Source organism: Neovison vison, chromosome 1 (assembly GCF_020171115.1).
Source record: "Neovison vison isolate M4711 chromosome 1, ASM_NN_V1, whole genome shotgun sequence".
Taxonomy (NCBI): Eukaryota; Metazoa; Chordata; class Mammalia; order Carnivora; family Mustelidae; genus Neogale; species Neogale vison.
Window position 1 is genome coordinate 10,202,145 of NC_058091.1, and position 23,526 is coordinate 10,225,670.

General features: G+C 46.3%; 1 protein-coding gene across 7 annotated transcripts in view; it reads right to left on the reverse strand.

Annotated features, from left to right (window-relative positions):
* The window catches only part of ARID1B (AT-rich interaction domain 1B), a 443,861-nt gene that overhangs the window by 57,685 nt on the left and 362,650 nt on the right, over positions 1 to 23,526 (reverse strand). For 4 of the 7 annotated variants that reach the window (XM_044243293.1, XM_044243283.1, XM_044243311.1 and 1 more), the window contains 3 exons: positions 16,410 to 16,589; positions 2,193 to 2,520; positions 310 to 438 (listed from right to left, as the gene is read on the reverse strand). In XM_044243293.1, the coding sequence (XP_044099228.1) occupies positions 310 to 438; positions 2,193 to 2,520; positions 16,410 to 16,589 (637 nt within the window). The remainder of the gene's footprint in view (positions 1 to 309; positions 439 to 2,192; positions 2,521 to 16,409; positions 16,590 to 23,526) is intronic. The other 3 variants (XM_044243328.1, XM_044243320.1, XM_044243301.1) reach the window with 1 other exon arrangement.

A 23,526-nucleotide genomic window follows, 5' to 3' on the forward strand; every position in this document is an offset into this window, starting at 1 on the left:
CACGAAGGAGAGAAGCAGCCATGCCCAAAGCCATGCAGAGATGGGATCCGGGGACGGCATGCAGGGCGCCACCACACTACCACGGAACCGTCCAGAAGAGTGAAAAACGAAACAGAACAAAACGAACAAAACCCCCGAAACAAACGAAAAGAAACAAAAAGACAACCCCCTCTGGGATGGATTTCCTTTCAGGTCTTTCGCTTTCTTCTTTGGGGTGTTCCTTTCGCAGCCAGATGGCACGGTCATTAACGGTTTAAAAAAAAAAAAATGCCCAGGTCCCGTAGCAAGTCAGGGTATGTGGCTACCTACCCGTACTGGTCAGGCTGGTGCATCATGGGAGCCTGAGAGTTGCCATAGTTGGGGTGCTGGGAAGAAAACATGGGGCGTCCCCCAGCCCCAGACTGGCTGGGATAAGCAGGCGACCTAATGTATGGTGGCCTAAAGCAGAACAGAAGAACAACTTCTTTGGATTTGTTCTGTAGACAAGTCTGAATCCCCCTGCGCTTTAGGTTCTCTCCACGCGTGGGTGTGAGCGCTACAGAATGTGGCCTCGGCCTCTGTCCCATGCAGCTGCCTGCCAGGGGGACCGGAGATGGTTCCTCGAAAAAAGGGCGGGGAGGAGGGCAGGGCGAAGGAGAGAGATGGGGAAGACTGTCAGAGCTGGTCCCCATGCGCACTTCAGCGCACCCCTGACTCCGGGACAAGCCAAAACGCACGGTCCTCAGAGCGCCCCGAGGGCTGCAGCGGATGGCCCAGGAAGGTAAGGCTCTGGGGTGGCCAGCCGCTCAGAGGCAGATGTGACAAGGCAGGGATGTATTCCTCTGCACGAATCGGTAGAAAATGCCACATCGGCTGATTCTGGAAGGGAACAGCGCAAGACTCTTACACAGAACAGCTGGTTATGCCCTGTCCCTCCGGGGGTCTTCCTCCCAGGCCACCAGCCGCAGCCTCTGGTGCCATCCGGCACTTTCCAACTGAGAGGAGCTGGTGCAACCACGAACAATTCGGTTCAGCCGATCTCAGAACTTCGGCTGGACCAGGCGAACCGGTGTTCGTGGACGGGTTTATTAAAACACTCCCTAAGGCCTGTGTGGGTTCCATTTTGTATAGACAGGGGTGGGGTTCAGGAAATTTTAAGGAACTGTAATATGGATGAGAGAGAGAAAAAGAATGGCTGACTTTCATTGTGATTCCTCAAGGGAAATTTATCATTATTTGGAGCAAACGTGAGACTAAAGGGGTCCCTAACATCCCCCGAATAGCAGCTTCAGAGGAAAAGTAACAAAGGGACACATTTAAACACACACACACACACACACACACACACACACATTTTTCTTTCCCTTTGACAAAAATCTGATGCTTCTATCTTTTCATCTGAAGACACCCTATCTTCATACGTAGCTTTCAATGTGCTTTGGTTTAAAACGTATTTTAGCATTTGTTCAACATAATGTAAAACATACCTATAAATGCTTCTCTTAAAACTATTCACTTCTGTCTCATAAATTTTTCATTAAGTATATTATTTTATGCAGGTTAAATAACTTCAACAATTTTAAAAATCAAGATTAAAAACAAATAAGTAACTGAGGTTAAAACCTTGCTCCGTCAACTTAAAACTTTATGAAATATTATCTTTGCTTTACTGGCCACATTTTGGTTTGGACAGATAGAGAGGTAGGCCTAGAAAAATCTACCATGAGAGTATGAAATCCATAATCTCACACAGAAACATTTAGACAAACACACACAATACGAATATGTGCATAGACAAAGTTCCTATTCTATAAAGACTGTTATGGTGGGTTTAAAAAAAGAAAGGAAGGTGATTCTTCTTCAGTAGTTTAGATTTTAGAAGCCTACATTTTCAGCTTTAGACCGTTCCTGCTTAAACCTTGCTCCTCTGACAGGACACCCAGCTACGCTGCCACCCTGGGGCGTGCGTTGCGAGGTCCAGTAACAGTCACTCCGAACGAGCTCCCACAGCGGACTCAGCCACCACTCAGGTTCCTCCCTCCGTGTCTCACAGATCGTGGTCTGCCACTGATTTCTCTGTACTTTACGGGACAGCGTGTGTGAACACCAAAGGGATGGCCAAGCCGAGCGACACCACACTCCCCACCCCGGGTGACGCGGGCGTGGGGCCCGCTCGCAGGTGCGCACGTAGACCACCTGCCCCGACGGCATACCTGCTCTGGGCCGAGTTTGCAGCGGCCTGCATCACTGCGGCGGCTGCCTCCTGTGCCTTACGGTTCACGGTTGGCATCGGCGGCCCCATTCCTGGCCCTCCCTGCTGAGACATGCCGGGAGAACTGGGGGTCATGCTGCTCATATTTCCAGGAAATGGTCTGTTCTGCATCCCAGCTGATGGCATTCGTCCCAGGGGCATAGCACCACATGGCTGGCTTGGCCCTTGTCCATGCATCTGGTTGTTGGCATTGATGCCCATGCCGGGCCCCGGGCCGCTGTAGCTTGCACTGGGCACCCCGCTATACGTTGGGGGTCTGGAGTAGTTACCTAAACAAAAAGCAAACACAAATTAAAGCCTTTTACTCAGTATCTGGACTGGTGAGAACAGTCGCTGGAAATGCTTCTTGTCCAACAATGTGGTCAACACAGAACGGCAGTCATTATCCTTATTAACCCTTCCCCTTTGGCACGGATGAGGCTGGCTGTGTCAACACGTGCTCGCTTGGCCCATTCCAAAGGCAAAGAGCCACACAGGACCACTGCGAGATGGAGGGGACATGCAGGCTAATCATCCACACCATCCAGAAACAGGCAGGGGACGCTGGTTGTGAGTGTTGCCTCAGTCCACCCAACGCTCACATGCTTACCTTTTAAGCAGTCATGATTTCAACCCTAGTCCTTGGGAACACACCACTGAGACTGCAACGTCACCACTGTGCTCGACAGTCCTGATCCAGGGCTCTCAGAAAGACAACACGTGAGACAAACGTGTGGTCAAAATTATCCTCCAAAACCCCACAGGAGGGGTGCCTGGGTGGCTCAGTGGGTTAAAGCCTCTGCCTTCGGCTCAGGTCATGACCTCAGGGTCCTGGGATTGAGCCCTGCATTGGGCTCTCTGCTCAGCGGGGAGCCTGCTTCCCCCATCCCCCTGCCTGCCTCTGCCTACTTGTGATCTCTGTCACACAAATAAATAAAATCTTTAAAAAAAAAAATAAATAAAACCCCACAGGGGATGTCATGTGGGGGCTCAACGGCAGTCTGGCCAAACAATCCGCTTTTCTCTGACGCTGGGAGCACGTCTGGTTTGTTTTGTGTGTTTGTTTTTTTACCTGAGCACCAGATGAAGCAGCTAGTTTGTGCAGAGTGCCTGTCTTATGAAATATGGTTTCAAGCACTACCTGGACGTGGGCGCAGTGAAATGGGGACACCGTGGGGAGCAGGCAGAGCCTGAGGAGGACGTGAGGGACCACAAGTGCACCCCCAGCCGCCGTTCACAGCGGGGGACACACTGAGGAGAATGGCAGTTTTAAGGGTCCCAACTATTTCAGTAGTTCTGTCTTCTCTCTCCTTCCACACCTTTTATTTTGACTGAGTGTACATAGATTAAAATCAAATAAATTAAAGGCATATGTAACGTCATTCCAATAATAATAATAATTGAAGATACTAACTACCAAACCACACCACGTACGACACACGGGGCTAAATGCTTTGCTTTGATGATTACATTCATTTCTCCAATAACCACATGAAATACATATAAATGACAACGATTCCATCTACAAATGGAGAAAATCAACAGCTAGTAGGCTAGGAGTCAAGCTCAAGCAAAAGGATTCTGGGACCCATGTAATTAACCAATAAAACATGCTGCCTTCCCACAAATGACTACTGAAATAAAATGAATGTAAAAAGCATTTGTAGAATACAGATCAGTGTTTCCCAATCAATCCTTACTGCTTTCTGGAAGAATCTCCTTGTCAAAATAATGTAACTGTTCTAGGGGATATAAAGTTAAATACAATGCAATGCTTGCACTCAAAAAGCTCAGAGTGTGTGTGTGTGTGTAGAGTAGCAGGGATAAGACAAGAAAGTGTAGAAAAGCAAAAAAGAAAAAGTGCAAGAATAAGTGTGCTTGGCGGGGGCAGGGATCAGTGCAGTAGGGGAGTTCGGGAACGTTTCTTTGCTGGGCGGTGACCTCGGGAACCTGTAGGTGGGCAGGCCCTGGGACCTGGGGGAGCTGGTGCCGAGTGAAGGCTCTGCACAGACTGTCTCCAAGATCTTAACTTGTTCTCCTCGTTCTAGGTTTCATCCTCTTCTCCATAAACCAAAGGTAATCCCCTCTATTACTGTCTACTTGAGTTCTTGCTAGGGTTAAAGGACATCATGTATGGGAAACAAAGCACGTGAAAATGGGAGGGAATAGGTATCTGGGTGGCGAGTCAGGCAGAGGAGAGGACAGCACACGTTACAGCCAGCCAGACAGCAGACATCAGGCCACTGATGAGCTCTGTGTGGCTGTGTGCCGGGCACCCTGGGGTCAGAGGGCACGTTCAGGAGGGCCTTGTGTTCCAGGCCTCCAAGTGTACGGTTTATCCTGAAGATAAAGAGGAGTATCTCCAGGTTTTCCAGCAGAAATTGGATTTGATGAGTAACAATAATAAAAGCAAACACTTAATATTTACTGTGTGCTAAGCTCAATTCCAAATTCTGTGTGAACTCATTTAATCCTCGTTTCAAGCCTAAGAGGCCTCTATTATTACAATCCTAATTCTGGAGATGAGAGACCTGAGGCACAAGATGTTAAGGAGCCCGTCTCAAGGTCATGGGCCTGCTAAGCAGAGAAGGTACGGTTCGCACGCAGGTAAAATCTTGTGTGTGTGGTTCAGAGTCCGAGCACGTGACACTACTGGGTGGCCTCTCAAACGCTTAAGGAAAAACTATACTTATGTGACACATCATCGCAACCGTAAAACGAGGTTTCCTTAATCCACACCTGTGAAACTGCATCACCTATAAACCTACAAGAGATCTGCGGCCTTTTCAATAGGGCCTGGGTGCATCACGTGAGCTTTCTCGTTGGGTGTCCGTGGAGTGTGTTATTTATTGCAGATGGCGAGAAGGTCACCATTCACAGGGACCATGGGCTGACGCACTTGCTGTAAAGGTCTGGATGGTACATATTTTAGCTATATGGGCCAGATGGTCTCCATACACAAATGAGAGTGCCTGTGTCCCAAAAAACTTTATTTACAAACACAGGTGGTGGGCCAACATTGGTCACAATGTGCTGGCCCCTGCTACAGACCAATCTCAGGACAAACCAATATAGTGCTCCGCCAGCACAGAAGGGGACTTGTTACAACCAGCAACTTCTTCAACTCTGAATGTCCTCTGGAAGGCGAAGGAAAGCCTAAAGGGGAATGACAACAGGGTGATGCCCCAGTAGTTCCAGGAACTGGAGATGGGAGGAAAACAAGAGAGACTAGAAGGAACAGGAGAGGTGTGAACAGCTACCATTCAGGTCCTCATGAGTCAGTCTTTAACGGCCAGCTCCTTGAATTTACACTGCCTTTTCCTAAGAAAATACTCTGCCTTTGTGGAAATAATCGAACGGACACTGTTTCCAAGTAAAATGTAAAACATTCACTGTTGATCAATTTCAAAGTTCTTTATAAAAAGTTCTTCAGTTGTTTTGGAATCTCCCACCCCACAGGACCACACATAAGGTCCCCGTCTGTCTTCCTGTCACACCATTGTGGTGGAAAGGGCACCTTATGCTTCCCCGGCTTGTGAGGGACACGGCGCGGTGGGTAGGCTGCTGGCCTGCCTCTTCCTACGCCTTCTTGGAGCACAGGCCTCCGAAGGCTTCTCTGTGGGCAGAGTTAAGACTTGTCTCCATCCTCGCTGACCTCACACGCCCTCGCTTCCAGACAGTCTGATAGCATCAGGGAACACAGTGCTCTTTTTTGGCTCTTGCTTTTATTAAAAATAAATAAACTCATTCACAGTTCGAATGCAAATGAAATTAATTCACATATTTATTCGATTACTAGCTCCCGCCCTCCCCCAGCACTTGGTAAGTGACTCATTTGGTAAGAAACCAGATTCAGTGAAAACATATGTACCCTTTGCTTTCGAAGGAAATGAAATAACACTTGAATCTTGTTTTAGAAAACAAGCGTTTGGACATGGTTCTGGCAGACGGGGCCCACAATGCAGTTTTGTTAGAGAAGAAAGTTCCTGATTTTGTTGAACTCTGCTTACGGCTGGAACAGAGAAACCCTGTCAGCCCGGGCTCTTGCACTTTGGTATAACTGGCAGGCAGGGGCTGTATTTTAAGGAACACAAAGGAAAGAAATGACTGAGATGTTCGGTTACCCTGGACCCTACTTCTTTCTTCTCATTCATGGTGCGTGCTAAGAGGAAGGGCTGCGTTTCAAAGGCTTTGCTCCATTCCGCAGCTGGTCTGCGGACAGCAGGTGGGCGGGGTCCGTGTGAGCACACAACCCAGGCGCACACTCACACACGCAGGCAAGCACTTGTGCGTAGAAAGGCCCATTGAGTGCTGTGCTCCCAATCTCATTTTCCTCAATCAGTTGGGTTGATTCCATGAATTGGCACTCAAAAGCACACGTCAAGGGAATCCGTTCTAATTACAGAGGCCTCTGTTTGGGAGAAGAAGTACAAAGTCCCCTTTTCTTCTCCTTGAAACGCTAAAGACTTTTCCTCATTAAACTCACATGCCTGGATAAAAATGCTTTCTAAAGGCTTTAAATGGCTTAAGAGGCAGCAATGGACGAAGTGCAGGCTCTAGAATTTGGGTCTGAATAGCGGCATGACCTTGGATAAGTTACTTAACCTGTCTGACCATCGGTTTTGCCATCTGTAAAAGTAAGCACGATCATGCGGACCTGGTACCAAGGGACTAGCAGAGTGCCGAGCACAGAGGCCCCGCATACACAAGAGCGGCCACCATCATCATCAATGATCACAATACTGTCAGCATCGTGAATAATGGATGATCTTTCCCCATAATCTTTTTAAAAAATGTGTGGAAGGAGTGAAAAGTGATTAATGCCCCCCCCCCGCCTTCTCGATAACATATCTTTCTCCCCCAAATAAACAAAAACCAAACATGTAAGCCAAGCAAAATATGAGAGGAAAAGCCAGGAATGAGAAGTGCAATCTTATTTCCATGTTTCTCTAATAGATTAGTAATTTGTTGGCACCAGCGCCGACAGAAAACAGATGGATCCAGCGTTAAGCACAATGAAGGCAGCAGATGCTGGGCCAGCCCACCTCAGCTGGACGGGTCTTGCAGCCAAGTCCAAGAGCCCACAGTTTTCAAGTGGGTTCATCTTGGCACACCAATTTCAGGAAATCGGTCACCAGATAAATTCAGATTTCAACCCACCAGGAGGTATAGTCAAGCACTAGCTGGACTCTGTTCCAGTCACATTATTATTCTAGCAGGACCACAAAAAATTATGTACCTGACTCTGGAATATTTAATTTGCAAGTTACAGTCTATACCCCAAGCCTCCTGCATGTATTGAATTATTAGGTGTTTCCACTCACGTAAGAAGTTTTGCTTCTCAGTGTCATCGTTTGACAAAAACTGGAGAATCACTTCTACACGCAAGGCTCCCTATCATTCCCCCCATGCTGTGGAGGGTAAAACGGTGCCCAAATCGCAGACCAGACACTTTGCCCGGAGCAGGAAAAAAATAAAACGGACTAATTAGCTATGTATTATGATAAATGTAATTGTGGATTAGGGCTAAAAAGGCACTGACCTTGTTGTTTAGTTAATCATGTTTGCCACTTCTTATAGCTGTCTACTACATCAGGATTTTAGGTCAAGTTTACAGAGATAGAATTTACATACAGTAACAATCCTATAGGTCCTATAACCACCACAACATGGGATAGTTCTACCATGACAAAAAAATTGCCCGTTTGTGGTCAGTCTCATGACCTCCTGTGGGAAACACTGATCTCATTTCTCTTCCTACAGCTTTGCCTTCTCCCCAGTACCGTCATACACAATCATGTCGCATGTAGTCTTTTGTGTCTGGCTGCTTTCCCTTAGCATCACGCTTTTGAAATCCATCCACATTACTGCACACGTCAGCGGCTTCTTCCCTTTGGTTGCCGAGTAGTTTTCAATTCTGTGGACATTTGAGTTGTTCCCCGATTTTGGCAATTACAAGCAAAGCTGCTAACATTTGCACACAGGTCTTTGCGTAGACATAGGTTTCACTTCTCTTGGCAGGACCCGAGGAATGAGAGTGCCAGGTTGTAGGGTAAGTGTGTGTTTGACTTTCTAAGAAAATCTACCAAAAAATGTATGAGTTTAAAAAAAAAAAATGTATGCGTTCTAACTGCTCTACATCCTTGGTATTGTTAATTTAAAAAAAAAAAAAAAAAAAGAGCCATTCCAGTAGGTGTGGAGTGGGTATCACTGTGACTTTAATTTTCATTTCCCCAATGAAGAATGAGCATTTTTCACATGTTTATTTGCTGGTTACCATATTTCAGTAAGATCCTTTCTGTGTTAAAAAAAAAAAAAAAGTTGTATTTCAAAAACCTTCTAACTCCAGCTTTCTACACAGGCTGATAACACAATATAGCTCTTTTATTAGATACTACTTTGGAGGGAAAATGATCGAGTAGCTACGAAGACCACAAATGCAGGTTCAAAATGAAAGATGACTTACCTTCAGTCACATTAAATCCTCTATTGGTGGGAATGGAGAGATTTGGTTTTGGAATTGGTATTTACGGCACCACATCTTCCCTAGATCAACACGCATTTTAAGAAGTCTTCACAAGGTAAGAGAAATAGCCATAATGCCCAAAGCTTGGAATAGAGGGGGAAAGGCCAACTGCCTTACAGTATGGCTTAAGCGACTCATTTCTGGTAGCTCTTTGCGTATGTTACCTAAACGAACCGCTTTAAAAGTTTAATTACACGATAATGCAAGCTCAGTGCAGAGAATATACACGCACAGAAAGAAATGGACAAACATGATGCTTCGTTTCACCTCCCAAAGATAAATCTTAAGCATGGAGTCATCAACCCCAACCCTGTGAAGCATCAAGGTAGGGTGGGAAAAGCAGCAGCACCTCTGGAACTCTCCATCTTCATCTCTTTCAGAAAGAGCTCTGGAGGGAGGGCCTCCTCCATGCTCACTGTGTGCTAACGGCTAGGGATTCGGCAGCAAATGAAGGCAAAGAGCTGCCATTCTGGTGGCATGAGACAGGCAAAGAAGTCAAGTCTAGACCATGTCATGTGGTGCCAGTAAGTGCCCTCAAGAAACACGAAGGGAGATTTCTACAGAGTGGCGAGGGGAGGCATCCCACCAAGGTGACCGAGGAGAGCCGCCCCAGGGAAGGGAGCTGTGTGCGTGTTCATGGCCTCTCAGGAAGAAGTGCATCTTCAGAGAAACAACTGTCACAGAGCCCGACATCAGACAGGCCCAGGGGACGTATGGGCACCGTCAGATGCCAGCCAGCATCCGACTCCAGGGCAGGGAGTGCGGAAGAGAGCACAGGCCCTCAAGGAGCAGGGGTATAATGGTCTGCTATGTGGGACCTTCAGAAAGCCACTTGTCACTCCCGAGTTCAGTTTCCTCATCTGCAAAAAGGGTATACTATAAGATTATCCATCTCATATTGCTGTGGGGGAAAAAAAAAGTAACTGCAACTATTGTTGGGCCCTGACAGTCAATAAACAGCACGTTTCAAGGAATAGAGAGAAACTGTTCCGGAATCAGTGACTTTTTATCAGTGAAATGATCTTTTCCTATCTTGCACATATGTCGAATTTTACTTTCATCATGCACAAATTTTCGAATTTATTTCTCAGACTGAGTAGAAGTAGCACAAACATTAAAAAATGTAAAAACGTATTATCTCAAGTCAATAGCAAAATTTAGTATAAAACAGTAATAAAATCTCTATGGTAAAAAACAAAAGCATCTCAGAGTCACCGTGGTCACCCGTTGCTGGAGCTCCTGTCCTCCCTGGGCTCCAGAGTGGCCATGCCCTGGGCGTGCCTGCGTGGGGACAGCGCCGCCTGGAGGGAGAGCTCTGACCTGCTTCCCCCGAGGGCTGAGGGACCCTCACCCTTTTGTGGCTTGTCATTCAGTAAGGCCATTTCTTTTCAAACATTTGAAAAAATGGCCAAGCTATGAGCCCTAGCAAAAGGCACCTTGCTGAGATGTCAAGAAAAGCTGAATGTGGGCGCCTGGGTGGCTCAGTGGGTTGAGCCGCTGCCTTCGGCTCAGGTCATGATCTCAGGGTCCTGGGATCGAGGCCCGCTTCGGGCTCTCTGCTCAGCAGGGAGCCTGCTTCCTCCTCTCTCTCTGCCTGCTTGTGATCTCTCTCTGTCAAATAAATAAATAAAATCTTTAAAAAAAAAAAAAAAAAAAAGAAAAGCTGAATGTCCACATCCTGTATTCCTACAGTCTGTCCAGCTTGTGACCAAGAACTTCCGTGGAGGAATAGCCCACGGGATGATGTCACGAGGATGTGCTTCCTCAGCGAGGGGGTGAATGGCAGCACTCTTGAGCGCTGCTGGTTTTAATTAGCAAGGAAAAAGAGTTTTGCACTGGTCAAAATTAAAGCTGCTTTATGGTGTTTTTTCTTCCTTTTTTAAATTTTAAGTTGTTTTGTGGTTTAAATTTTTTTCACTCCTTCCTAAATCCCTGGGTTTTGATAAAATTGTGATGGTTATTAGTCTGTTAAGAAAAATTAATGCTTAAATCTTACAACGTGGAAACTAAATCTGAGCATAAAAAGAAGACTGCATTAACAATCTTTTGCTGTAAAATGACCTACTTCAATTTCTGTCTTTTCCCCAGTATTAGTGAGATAGAGATTTGGAATATTTCCTTAACAACAAAACAATATAGAATATCGAACTGACACCTGCCTAGTACTGCTGACTTAGCCATAAAATAAGGCTACGGTAATACGGTAGTAGAAGGCTGTACATCTGTCATGTGTATCACAATCGGTTTCAAGCGGAAATAAAATGAGTTAACCGAACAGGGAGTGAGCTGCCCAGAAAGCGGCCTTTGGAAAGTCAAAGAACAGGATGTGGTCGGTCTGCAGCACTGGCCAGGAAAACACGGATCCACAGGGCAGACACATCTCCCCTCCGTCAAAGAGAGGCTGAATTTAGCTTAATTCAATAATAAGACTGAGATTCAGGACTTACAACAGTAGAGACTGAAATTCTGGGTCACGGTGACACCAAGGATGTCATGGGCCTATAAGGTACCCTCAAGTGACTAGGGGGCTGCCAATGAGTGACATTTATGTGTTGTTCCTCTTCAATTGAAACAGTTGTAACATTGTCTGATTCACTTTCAGAACTGTACATTTCAACTAGGTAGGATCTGGAGTTCTTCCAAAGGCACTGAGAAACACATTTTAGTGAAGGAAGAGGAATATTTTTAGAAAACAAACAAACAAAAAACCTTTAAGCTCTGATAAAAATACCTTTTTACCAAGTAACTTAGAAAAAAGTCTCAGAGGGCCTGCATGGCTCAGTTGATTAAGTGTCCAACTCTTGGTCTCAGCTCAGGTCATGATTCCAGGGTCCTGGGATTGAGCCCTTGGTGGGCTCTGCACTCAGTGGTGCACCTGCTAGAGATTCTCTCCCACTCCCTACTTCTGTATGCACACATGGGTATATGCACACTCTTTCTCTAAAATAAATAATTAACTCTTAAAAAAGAAAAGAAATAAAAGTCTCTTCAGACTCACCTACTTAAAAGCTCCCTGCTTCCTAAGATACACACTATACAAACTAAGGCATAAACCCAGGGCTGCATCAGTATAAACCTGTGCAGCCGTACATGGCAGCCCAGACACTTTTGTGCAAGTGAGTGAGAACTAAGGAGACTCGAAGCTCAGAATTATTTAGTTGCCCAAGGTAATATTGCTTATTTATAGCAATATTAAGGCTAGATGCCGATTTTCTGCAATTAGTGACAAATATGCAAAAAATATTTATCGTCATTTTGAGAGACACTGTTCTAGAGAACACAATACAAGGCGGTCTTTGTTCTTAAGAAATATAAAGGCTGGGGCACCTGGGTGGCTCAGTGGGTTGGGTCTCTGCCTTTGGCTCAGGTCATGGTCTCGGGGTCCCGGGGATGAGCCCCCCGTTGGGCTCTCTGCTCAGCAGGGAGCCTGCTTCCCCCTCTCTCTTCCTGCCTCTCTGTCTACTTTTGATCTTTGTGTGTCAAATAGATAAATAAAATCTTTTTTAAAAAAAGAGAAAGAAATATAAAGGCTATAAAGGTGAAATTTGTTTCAGCTCTTTCCCCCAAATTCATTAATAATTAACATGTCAATTCTATAACTCCTTTCTATTTCTTAAAGCAAGTCTCAATCACCCTACTTGCAAACCCTTTATAGGGATAGTTACTATATGTACTTGCTTGAAGGTAGAAAAGCACTATTTCATAAAATATACCGCAATTAAACATTTTCACACATTTAGATTGGATTCATTCCACTCGCATATTTAATAATTCAGAATTTACAGTATTAATATACATTTCTAAAAATTTCCTTAACTTCATAGAAACTTTTTTCTTCATCTCTAGTACCTTTGATGTATTTCTAAGCCTATACTCCCAAAACGTTCCTTGTTCCTCGAAGGCAAGTAGCTTGTGTCTCCCCAGTGGCTCACTGAATGAACTGGCCAGGAGGGGTTATGTCGGAGGCATGGGACTATGTGAGCGGTCTCCGAGGTCTCCTTTGGTTTGAACCCTGGTTCTCACACTTACTAGCTGTGGGACTGTGGGTCAATTACGTAACCTACTCACCTGCTCATTTGCAAAATAGGGATAACGTGACAGCTTCCCATTAATTAAGAAAATGGGCAAGTCAGCCTGAATTTGAATCCTGGCATGACCACTGCGTGTGCTGGTGAAGCTGTTTGCCTACTATAGGCGTCAATTTCTTCATCCGCCATGTGCCACAGTAACAGTACGTAGCACAGAGCCTGTCGTGGGCATTAAATGAGTTAGTCCATGGAAAACGCTCCAGGGGCGCCTGGGTGGCTCAGTCAGTTGAATGTCTGACTCTTGATTTCAGCTCAGGTCATGATCTTGGGGTTGAGAGGTCAAGCTCCATGTTGGGCTTCGTGTTCAGGGTAGTTGGCTTGGGATTCTCCCTCTGCTCCTCCCCCTGCTCGCTCGTTCTCTCTCTCTCTCAAATAAGTAAATAAATAAAATCTATAACAAAACAAAACGAAATGCCTCAAAACAGGACCCAGGACACAGTAATAAATGTTGACTGTTAGTACTAAAAACAATTTTGGAGAAGCCATTCCTGACAGTAAAAAGGTTGAAAGAAAGACTGTAAGATATCTTCCTCTGAGACCTCTTAAAAACAAAATGAACCCAGAAGAAAGTCATCTAGCTCGGTACAGAAATGGAAGATGGGACTAATGGGCTCTGTGGGTCACACACAAGTGCTCTTTTCAGAGACGTTAACACATGTAACACAGAATTGTAAGCTGAATGTTTTACTACCAATTTGAATAATTAATTAAGAGGAGAAAGAAAAAGATACTTCATTTGTGTCATGTTTAAAAGAATCAACAAAGAGAAATTCAAAAGTAAGGCCATTTGTGGAACTGAACAGTATGTTACAAGCATTTGTTTCCTGTGATTTAGTGTTTACTGGAGGAGAAGACAAGGAGGAAAGGCGGACAATTCTGAGTTGAACACAGAGTACCAGGACGCTGATTTTAAGCACACAGCACTGGAAGCCCGTCAAGGACCCCAGGAGGACTCGCACGTCGCAGTGGCTGTGAGCGAGAGATCACTGGGGGGAAGGAGAGACGGCAGATAGGACAGAAATGCAGGCACTCAAGTTCTCCAAGTGAAAAAGTGTTAAGTATGCAAATTATCCTTATTCTAAGTGGTTTCAAGTATCAACCTAAACTCAGTGTTTCTGCCTTAAAAGAAATCCCTTCCTGACTATAAGACCAAAATGTTACGAGTGGATCCAGCCGGTTGCGTTGATATCAAAGGCTGTGGAGTTGGAAGCAAGATTTAGACCGCAGGACATCTGAACTGGAAGCAAATTCCAAAGTAACATGATCGAATTTTCTCATTTTCTAGAGGAAAAGTAATTCCCGAAGAGTAAGTACTTTTCCAAGGACATACAGCAGTTTGGATGAGAACCCTCACAGGTTCAGTGCTCTTAAATTATGAATCCTAATGTTCAATTATTCCGGAAAACTGAGGGTTTTATTTGGAGAAGAAATCCATTCTATAGAAATGGCCTTTCCTGCTATTAACTCCGGGAGCGTAAGCGCTTTCTTAACTGTTCACAAAAGACTCATCAGATAGTCAAGGTTCTATCTTCCCTTATTCTGAGAACAGCAGAGGATGAGGTTGTGAGAGTGAATTATTTAAGAGAAGACAGACCAATTTTGAAGATTACACAAAGCCCTTGTCAGTTTTAGCGGTTAAGTCCCAGACCTTTAGCCACTCCCAGTTCTGAGAACAACAGCCTCTGACCTTGTCTCCAGTTACATTCTGAGCTCAAGTCCCCATTTTGTGTGTGTATCACAATGTACAAGCTGCTTTTCTAACTTTCACCAAAGTTTTCTCCTTTTCACGAGGGTCAAAGGAACCCAGTTTTGAAGACACCCCCCGCTGGATGGGTCCCATGGCAGAGAGGTGGCCTTACACCTGAGTGCCTCACTGACCTGCCTCAGCACAGGGACAAACGTCTCTCCACGTTACAGTCTCCTGGGGCTGCCAGGGACCAGGCGGACTACTGTCAGGTGGGACCTGAATTCCGAGGGTTTCCTGAAATTGGTATCACGGGAAGCCACTGATGACGTGGTGGAAAGGGAATCAAGCAAAACACAAAGTTTACCTTCACTCCACATACGGACAAAGGGGGGAAAGGGCCAAGCACTAAGTCTTGTTTTGGGGGTTCTAACAGAGTCGTTCCTCACAGAAAGAGTTGGGATGTAAGATAATGAAGCAACTCGAGGCAAGGAAACTATGTGATGTGGGAATATGGAAGATGCTGGAGATCTTTCAGAAAGAAATCTTCAAGAACAACACAGACACATCGGTCACTCCGTTTTCAAACCGTGAAGCACCACAAATAGAAAGAAAGGCTTTCCTGAGGAACACCGGGAGAAGCCAAGAAGGTGGCAAGGCCTTCTCAGGGGAGCATCTCGCCTTGTGCAGCGCTGGCTCATGGCTGGAGACGCTCACGGACCCTGACACTCGAGACCCTCGACAGAGCTCAGTGGCTTGCTGCGCACGCGCGCGCACACGCGCACGCACACACACACACACAAAGGTCTTCAAAAAAGAAGATGACTGTATTTAACAGGAGGAGACCTGACTTGGCTGTTGGTTTACTACAATTTCCTAGTGGGCATTCATCATCTTCACTTGGAACATTCCTGATATTTTTGAGGAAACTCTGGGAATCCTGCCAGATTATCTCATGCTCTCTAAATTATCCATTAATGTCTAATTTAAATAAACAAAACATAAAGAAGGTGCGAAATTCAAATGCCTTACTGCCAAAAGTGCCTTAGAAAAAAATGTATAGGTTAAAAACCTTGATAAGAGGAGCCTACATGTACATGACAAAACATACATCAACTTCCAGGAAGGCAGAATGTAAACAGTGCATTTTGGGAATGGTTCCATTATTTTTCGCCTCTTGCCTTAGCATCCTTTCTTTTGTCATTACCTTAAAGATTTTATTTTTAAGTCATCTCTACAACCAACCTGGGGCTCGAACTCACAGCCCCTAGGTCAAGAGTCGCATGTTCCACGAGGCCAGCCAGGTGCCCCATTATCTTCCTTTGTTGAAAGACTGTCCATGTCAGGCTTGGCTCTGTCTTCGCAGAGTAAGACTGGTACTGACTGAGAAAATGAGAGCCGCTCTTTCCCGGACACAGAACTCTGGAGACAGACCGGGTGGGAGCGGATGTCACGAGACAGCACCCTTTGGAGTGTGGGGTGCACTGTTCCAGAGGCAGTTACGGAGAGACAGGGGACACGATCAGAATTCAACATAATGAAACCCAAGTGTTAAGACAGAAACATTTCAAGGACAAGGTCTGTGTCTATTTCTCAACAAGCATTTCGAACTACACCACAGAAATGGACTTCCTTCTCTCTATGTCAAACGGCGGTCCCCACGGTGTCTGATGCGCGAACGCCTAATGATCACTCTCTATAGTCACTCTCCCCGTCACTGCGCGCAACAAGGGCGGTGGGTTTGCTTCAGCTGCACAGATCTGCCGGGTAACAAATAATGGGATCTGGAAAGGTGTCTGTGATATGAAAATCGTGAAGGACTAACATACTCACAAACCTTCTACAGCCTACTGTGATGCGGCTTTGAGAAGCGTCATTTACCTTGTGGTCCATACTGGCTCATCTGTGGACCGTAAGTCCCACTTGAGTTACTCTGCTGAAAGCTACTGATTCCGGGATGCATCTGGCCTCCAGGAGAAGGATGAGGCGACATGGGTGGTCCTGTCTGTTGAGGTCCATACTGAGACATCTGGGGGTTTCTTTGTGTGCCTGCCATAAAACCTAGGTGGGAAATAAATGGAAATACGTAAGAGCAGGTGACAAAATGGACAGGAAATTGTGTGGAGGGTGAGTGGGGAGAAGCCCGGCGCTGCGAGACTCCCCCGAAGAAGCTTCTAAAGGTGTCTCAACGCCAAAGTGGGGGATCTAGGGGGGGTCCCCTGGGACTCCCCTAGTCCTAAGTCTGAAGGCCCAGTGCAGTTCCCGGAAACCCAGTGGATCATGGGCTTGAACTAGGGAAAAGAGAGAAGAGAGAGGAGGCAGGCAAGCTTAACCTCTCTTGGAGACGAAGCCCCTACAGAAAGCAACAGTAACACCCAGGAAGCCCTCACACTGCCAGCCTTCCACTCCTGCTGGGCCGGACGCGTGGTTTGCCCCCTCAGAGCCCGATTTCTGGGATGCGTGTCTCCGGCCACCTCTTTCCACCCCTCTGCTCAAGGTCATGCCAGTACCCGGCTCTCCCCTGCTCGGAACTGTTCGGCCCCCAGATCTCCTGAACAATGATCATTCACCTTGACTCCTAGAGTGCCTCACACTTGTGAACCGTAGCTCATACGGCTCCTTACGGGGACACTGTGAACAAGGGACGGGTTTGGAGCACACTCTGCTATTCCAAAACAGAACTCGGACTTCCTCCTGCAAGCGACCGTGCCTGGGGTCCCCTGTCTCTGCCAATGGCACCAGCACTCACCCAGACGACTCCTGTGATTCCCTCCTCCCCACCCTTGTTTCCCAGGTGTGTGCCCATCCTGTTGCTGGTGCTTCTGGAATGTCTCGGGCTGCTCCTCTGCCGATTCCACTCCTGCAGAAGCCCGGCCGGCCACCATCTTCCTTTCCCCGCACCCCACGTTCTACCCGGTTCTCTCCGCCTCAACCATCACCCACCCCCTACTTTGCTCCTTTCGCTTTGCTTTCACAAAGCTGCCAGAATCGTCTTTCAGGAATAAAACAGGAAACGAGAGCCTATCTTTCCTGCATGAAACCCCTCAAGGCTTCCCAGAGAGTCTGGGAACCAGAGACCGACCTCTGACCACGGCCCGTGGTCTCCTCCGTGGTCAGGTGTTGCCGTCCTCACTCCGCCCCATGTCCTGTGGCTCCTTGCAGGTCACATCAAAAAGCAGAACTCCCTCCTGCTCCCCCTTCCTGGGAATGCGCTTCCACCTGCTGATTTCTTCTCATCTCCAAGGCCCCTTCCCGGGCTCCCTGCCCTGTGGCGGTAGCGCCCTGGCCCTTTCTCACTTGCATTTCTTCAAAGTGCTTCTCATAACCTGCCGTCATTTTACTGTATCTGGGACTCACTCAGCCTTCCTCTCCCCATGAAAGCCTCAGTTCCGCGAGGGCAAGAATCATGCCTGTCCCACCGCTGCGTCCTAATGTGGCAGTGGGGTGCCTGGCGCGTGGTAGGTCACTATTTATTGAATGAATACTAACTTCCTTGTGCACTCTGCAGGCCACAGCACAATCAAGTAGGTGCTTGGGGGCTGCTGTCCAAATGGATAAAGAAAATATATCTTTAAATGATGCAGGACCATCACGTCAAGGCACCCCCAGGTCATCAACAGTTTAGGCAAAGAGAAGCGAGTACGGAGAATGAGCCGTGAAAAGACTCATGTAGGCAGCGTACCCCAAATCCAGACCTGTCTCTAAGAAAAAGCAAATACCATCAACCTAGCATACCAAGGGTGGGCAGTTTGAACGACAACTCCCAGGAGCGGGGAGATTGGGCTGGTGAGTTCTCAAACGTCAGGCGGAGGTTCTAGTTGCCACAGAAGGTTGCGGGAGTGGGGGGAGGCTTCATTATTCCAGAGAACCTAGAGCAGTAGTGGCCAAAGAGAGTCTCCTGAGGCAGCCAGAGGGGAGATGATACTAAGATCTGAAGTCAACTTCAACTTAGGGGGATAAAGGAGGTCGGACATTTATAAAGGCCATGGTTTATATTTCGGTTAGGGGAAAAAAGTGATCTTTTAACATTGCTTCTGTCAAAAGAGTTAGAGATAAAATATAAGTAGAGTTGTTCCTTATTATCCTATTCCATTTATTTATAAAGATAAGTCTTATGAATTGGGCTCAATTGGCAGCTCCCAGATATAAATCATCATAGAAAATGTTTGCTTTTTCAAATCTGAAAACAAACAGAAATCAGAGCACTAAAATTACTATAAATGATTGCATCTTAAGATGTTTCATGAAATATTTATCTAAGCTTTACTATGAAATTCTCAAGAGTTTCATATAGAATCCTGTTTAATAAAAAATGTGTTTCAATTCCATACAGATTGTGTGGGTTTGTCTTTCTTTCTTTTAAAGAGTGACGGCTGTCTTCTTCATTAAAGAAAGTAACACAGGTCAGTTTTTTTGGTTGTTCAATTTCATTTCAACCATGAAAGTCTCCATGTTGAAGGATTCAGAACCTCTGATAATACAGTACATCCTTGGGTTTTTGCTGCCTCTGGGATACTTAATAGGCTTGAGGTTTATACAAATGAGTTCTAAGAACTCATCTGGGCAAGTTATTTCTTTATTTCCTACTATTTACTCAGTCCTTAAAAATATATACGCCATGTCCCACTTGAACGATTTCACTTATCACTGGCATTCTGCAGAAAATCAAGTGTGTGCAAAGATTCCAAGAGGTAGAATGTTAAAGCAAATTCAAATGGAATATGTCACAGCATCAAACTCCACAACTCAAAGACAAGGTTCGGTGGGGTATGGAATCCACAGAAACTAAAGTTATACAGCTGTTTTTCTGTGTATTGCTTCAGCAACGGCACCACTTACAAAAGCTCCCTGAAATCTTATTTTGTGTTTTGGTGAGGCTCATCTCTTCCCATGTTTTTCCCAAGACAATGAAAGGAGAAGGGTGATGTCACTCGCCTGACTCCCTTCTGAGCTAAAGTCACCTACTGGCGGTCTACTGGGAACGCGAGGTCCTGATGACGGTCTTGTCTGCGTCACCAGCTCAGCAGCTGTGTGGGGAGACAGGTACGTGAAGAAACACATCATGGTGTGTCCGGATCGGCCCAGCTGTGTGACCCCAGGCAAATCCTAATTCATCTGAGCCTCGGTTTCCACATCTTAAAATGAAGATGAGGTTGTGCTAAGATCGACTGGAATAACATTGGGAGGGTCTGGTGGTCTGAAATGTGACATAGGAAAGGGACTGGATGCCACTTCCCTGCTGTATGAAGTGCCATCAACCTCTTTCAACTGAATAGCCCACCTACTCAGATGTCCCCTCTCGCTAGAATGAGCAAGCTAGTTTTGATACATTTGTTTTTTATTTAAATGCCTGAAATCCATGTTACTCTAGTACTTGCGTAACTGTCTACACATTCAAAGTATGATACAAAAGTTCAGGAACATATACACACAGGTGTCTCCCTTTACCTGCCGGGGGTGGGTGGGAGACATTCCAAGCCCCCCCAGTGGATGCCTGAAGCTGCAGAGAGTACAGAATCCTACCTGTCCTAAGATTTTTCCTATGCATACGTACCTCTGATCAAATTTAATTCGTAAATTGGACACAGTAAGAGATTAATAGCAATAACTAATATAGAATAGAACAATTACTACTAAATATTATAATAAAGTCTATAAGAATGCCATCTCTCTCTCTCTCTCTCGACATCCTATACTGTACTCACCCTTCTTCCTTCTGGGATAATGTGAAATGAGAAAATGCCCGTATGAGGAGACGAGGGTGGGAGGGGTATGACGTAGGGGTTGTGACATAGCATTAGGCTACTAATGACCGTCTGACATTACGTCAGGAGGATCATCTGCTTCTGAAATATGGACGACTATGGAGACTGGGAAAGTAAAACCACAAAGGGGAGCCGGAGTGGGGGAGGGGGAGGCTACTGTACCCCTCTCTCTTTCCATGGAGTTTCCCGTTCCAAGGGCAATGGTTTGTAATGTATCTTTTTGGAGATGTTCTATAATTTGTATTTGATTCTGTGTTTCTCTTATCATGAGTAAAGGGGAACATTTTGCTTAGCAGCTATTTTTTGTTTCTTTTCTAGAACCATTTATATCATTTGCCCACCTTTCTGTTAGTTACTCTATGTCCTGACTATGAAGTATTTCATCTTACAGATACGGCTCCTACTATGCCACAGTGACACGGCCCACAGAAGCTCTGGTATCTATAATCCGGGGGGAATGTGGTCCTTCACTGAGATCAACGGTAGCATGGACCACAGGCTGTCTTAGCAGGAAATCGCTATGATCCGACTTGCATTCCTGAAAGCCAATTCTGTTAGAACCTGAGGCATGAAGAAAGGACTTGCAGGAGACCAGTGAGGAGGTAGGCAGAGTGATCTGTAATACATAATCGCAGTTAAATGCCAGCTGTAATCCTATCGGAAAAGGCTTGCATGACAGACAGAACTGTATTCTCAAAAGGTTATTGAATAGTCCCACAGTCTAAACAAACTGTTGAAAAATTTGAAGACAAAATTTGGCTAAAAGGCAAGAATTTCTACTTTGCGTTCTGAAGATAGAAACTCTGCATGTCTATTATTTGCAACCTCATCTGTAAAACAAGGACAACTGCATCTATTTCACAGAGCTGCTGTAGGGATTAAATGAGATACTACAGTGGGTACCCGGAAGAGCGGGCCTCCAAGAATTATTAGCTGGTACTATTATTACACGTTCACGAAAGAAAAGCAAGAGAGGCAGCTCGTGTGGCGGCAAGAGCACTGAGCCAGGCTGTTGGTCCTGGGCTCCCGTGTCTGCTGTGCACGATACAGCAGTGAACCGAACCTGCCTGGCTTCAGTTCCACCGCCTGTTCAATGGGGAGGAGGAAGAGGAAGCAGAGTACTTGAAGGGACACTTCTAGCTCTAGTTCTCGCTTCTGCCTTCAGCATTTTTTCCCCTAGGAAAAATCCAGTCAAGTCTGTGACTTCCCATGTATATTTATTTATTTGGGATATTTCTTGCTTTGTTTTGATTTTAACCTTTGTTTTGAATGAAAGAAATGTTAAAATGTTTCCAAAAACCAAATTTCAACCAAGAATTTTCTACCTATTTATGGTGACATATTTATTTGATTGTATTTTGCTTCTTCTAGAAAGTTATTATAAAACGACAGCTTGCGACATAGTTTGTGAATAGAAAAACTGACAGCTGAGAGAATAAAGCTGCTTTTTAAAAAAGGTGTGAAGTTTCGCTGGTTATGAGCCATCTGAATTTAGAAAACCAAACTTTCTAGTAAGGGAAATTTAGAAAGTATAAAATTCATTTCCTATATATTATAAAAGTATATTTTATGACTGGATATATTAGGAAATTGTATGCCCCAAGTAAGTATCTAACGTGGGGAAATTCAGACTTTGGCAAAAATACTAAATGATGGGGAGCCTGGGTGGCTCAGCCAGTTGAGAGGCTGTCTTCGGCTCGGGTCATGATCCCAGAGTCCTGGGATTGAGCCCCACATCGGGCTCTCTGCTCAGTGGGGAGCCTGCTTCCCTCTCTCTCTCTCTGCCTGCCTCTCTGCCTACTTGTGATCTCTGTCTGTGAAATAAATAAATAAATAAAATCTTAAAAAAAAAAAAAGTATTTAAAGGAAAAGAGGGGGCAGGGAAGGAGAGGCAGAGAGATGGAGGGAAAGCTATACTCGCAGAGAAAAGGTAATGCAGGCTAACAGGAAACTCTCGCATCCGTTTGGAATCAGGAGACGTGGGTCAGGAGTCGCCTCTGCAACCCACCCTGGGGACCCCCGGGCTCTCTTGCGTGTATCAGCACTTCCTTCCTCCCTTACAAGATCGTTCTGAGAGTCAAATAAGGAAAGCATATGCAGAAATGCTTCTCTAAGCTGAAAACCAGCTTGAACAGTGCCGAGCTCGATGGCGCGGGGAGCTCAGCACCATCACGCACAGCAGCCTCACGCACATCCGCCGGCGGGCTCCAGGGCCACTCTGACACTCACGGGAAGTGGCGAGGACGAGAGATCACTGGGAAGCACAACATATGATCCTTGTCTTGGAAGGCCTTAAAATTGAGTTGGGGCGCAAACAGAACCTTCCAGCAGGGAGCGATGACCAAGGGAGCTTGCGAAGCCACTGAAGCCGAGGGCAGGCAGTGTGTGAGGCGAGGGGGTGCCCACGAGGAGGGGACAGGCTCTGCCCTCGTGGGGCTCACGTGCTGGCGGGAGACAGACACGCAGACACGTGACTGGGTACATGATCAGGAGAAAACAGAAGTTTGGGTGCCATGAGGGTGGGAGGGGGGACCCAATTCAGACTGGGGGCCAACTGAGGCCCGACCAGCAAAGCAGATGGCACAGTGTACGTTCTCAGAAGCTACAGTTTCACGTTCGGCTGAATCCTAGGGGCACCGGAGCACCTCCACCTGGCCAGTTCTTCCCCTGGTTAAACATTTTCCCCCTTTCTCGAAGTCCTCCCCTGCGCAGTTCCTAAGCACAGCGAGCGGCCAGTACATGGCCAGGGCTGCACCTGCTCCCATGAGGTCCTGCCCCTTCGCCACCAGCACCCATGTCTGCGCCCCGTCCTCCTGCGTTTCCCTCTCAGCAGAGGGACACCGTGCACTCGTGTGCAAGGCCTGCGCCCTCACTCACTTGCCCTGAATCCCGTCCTTCCTCATCTCTCCAGGGATTTGTCGATCGTGTTTGTTCCAGAACGAGTCCCTGACTCTTGAGTTCTTAACAGAATGAAGCCCAAACTCATCAGGCCAGCACATGAGTCTTTCTAAATCTGGCCTGACCTATTTCTCCAGCTCCATCATGGTGTCCCTCTAGGTTCTGACCCCTCAGACCCTTTTCTCTCCCCGTGGGCTCCAGGTGGCTTTAGACCAGCAGGTCTTGGCATGCTCCTTCGCTTAGTAAGTATTTACTGACGACCTCTCATGTGCCAGGCAGCGTGCCGCCGTCAGGGACAGCGGACATTCACGGAACATGTACTACGTGCTAATACT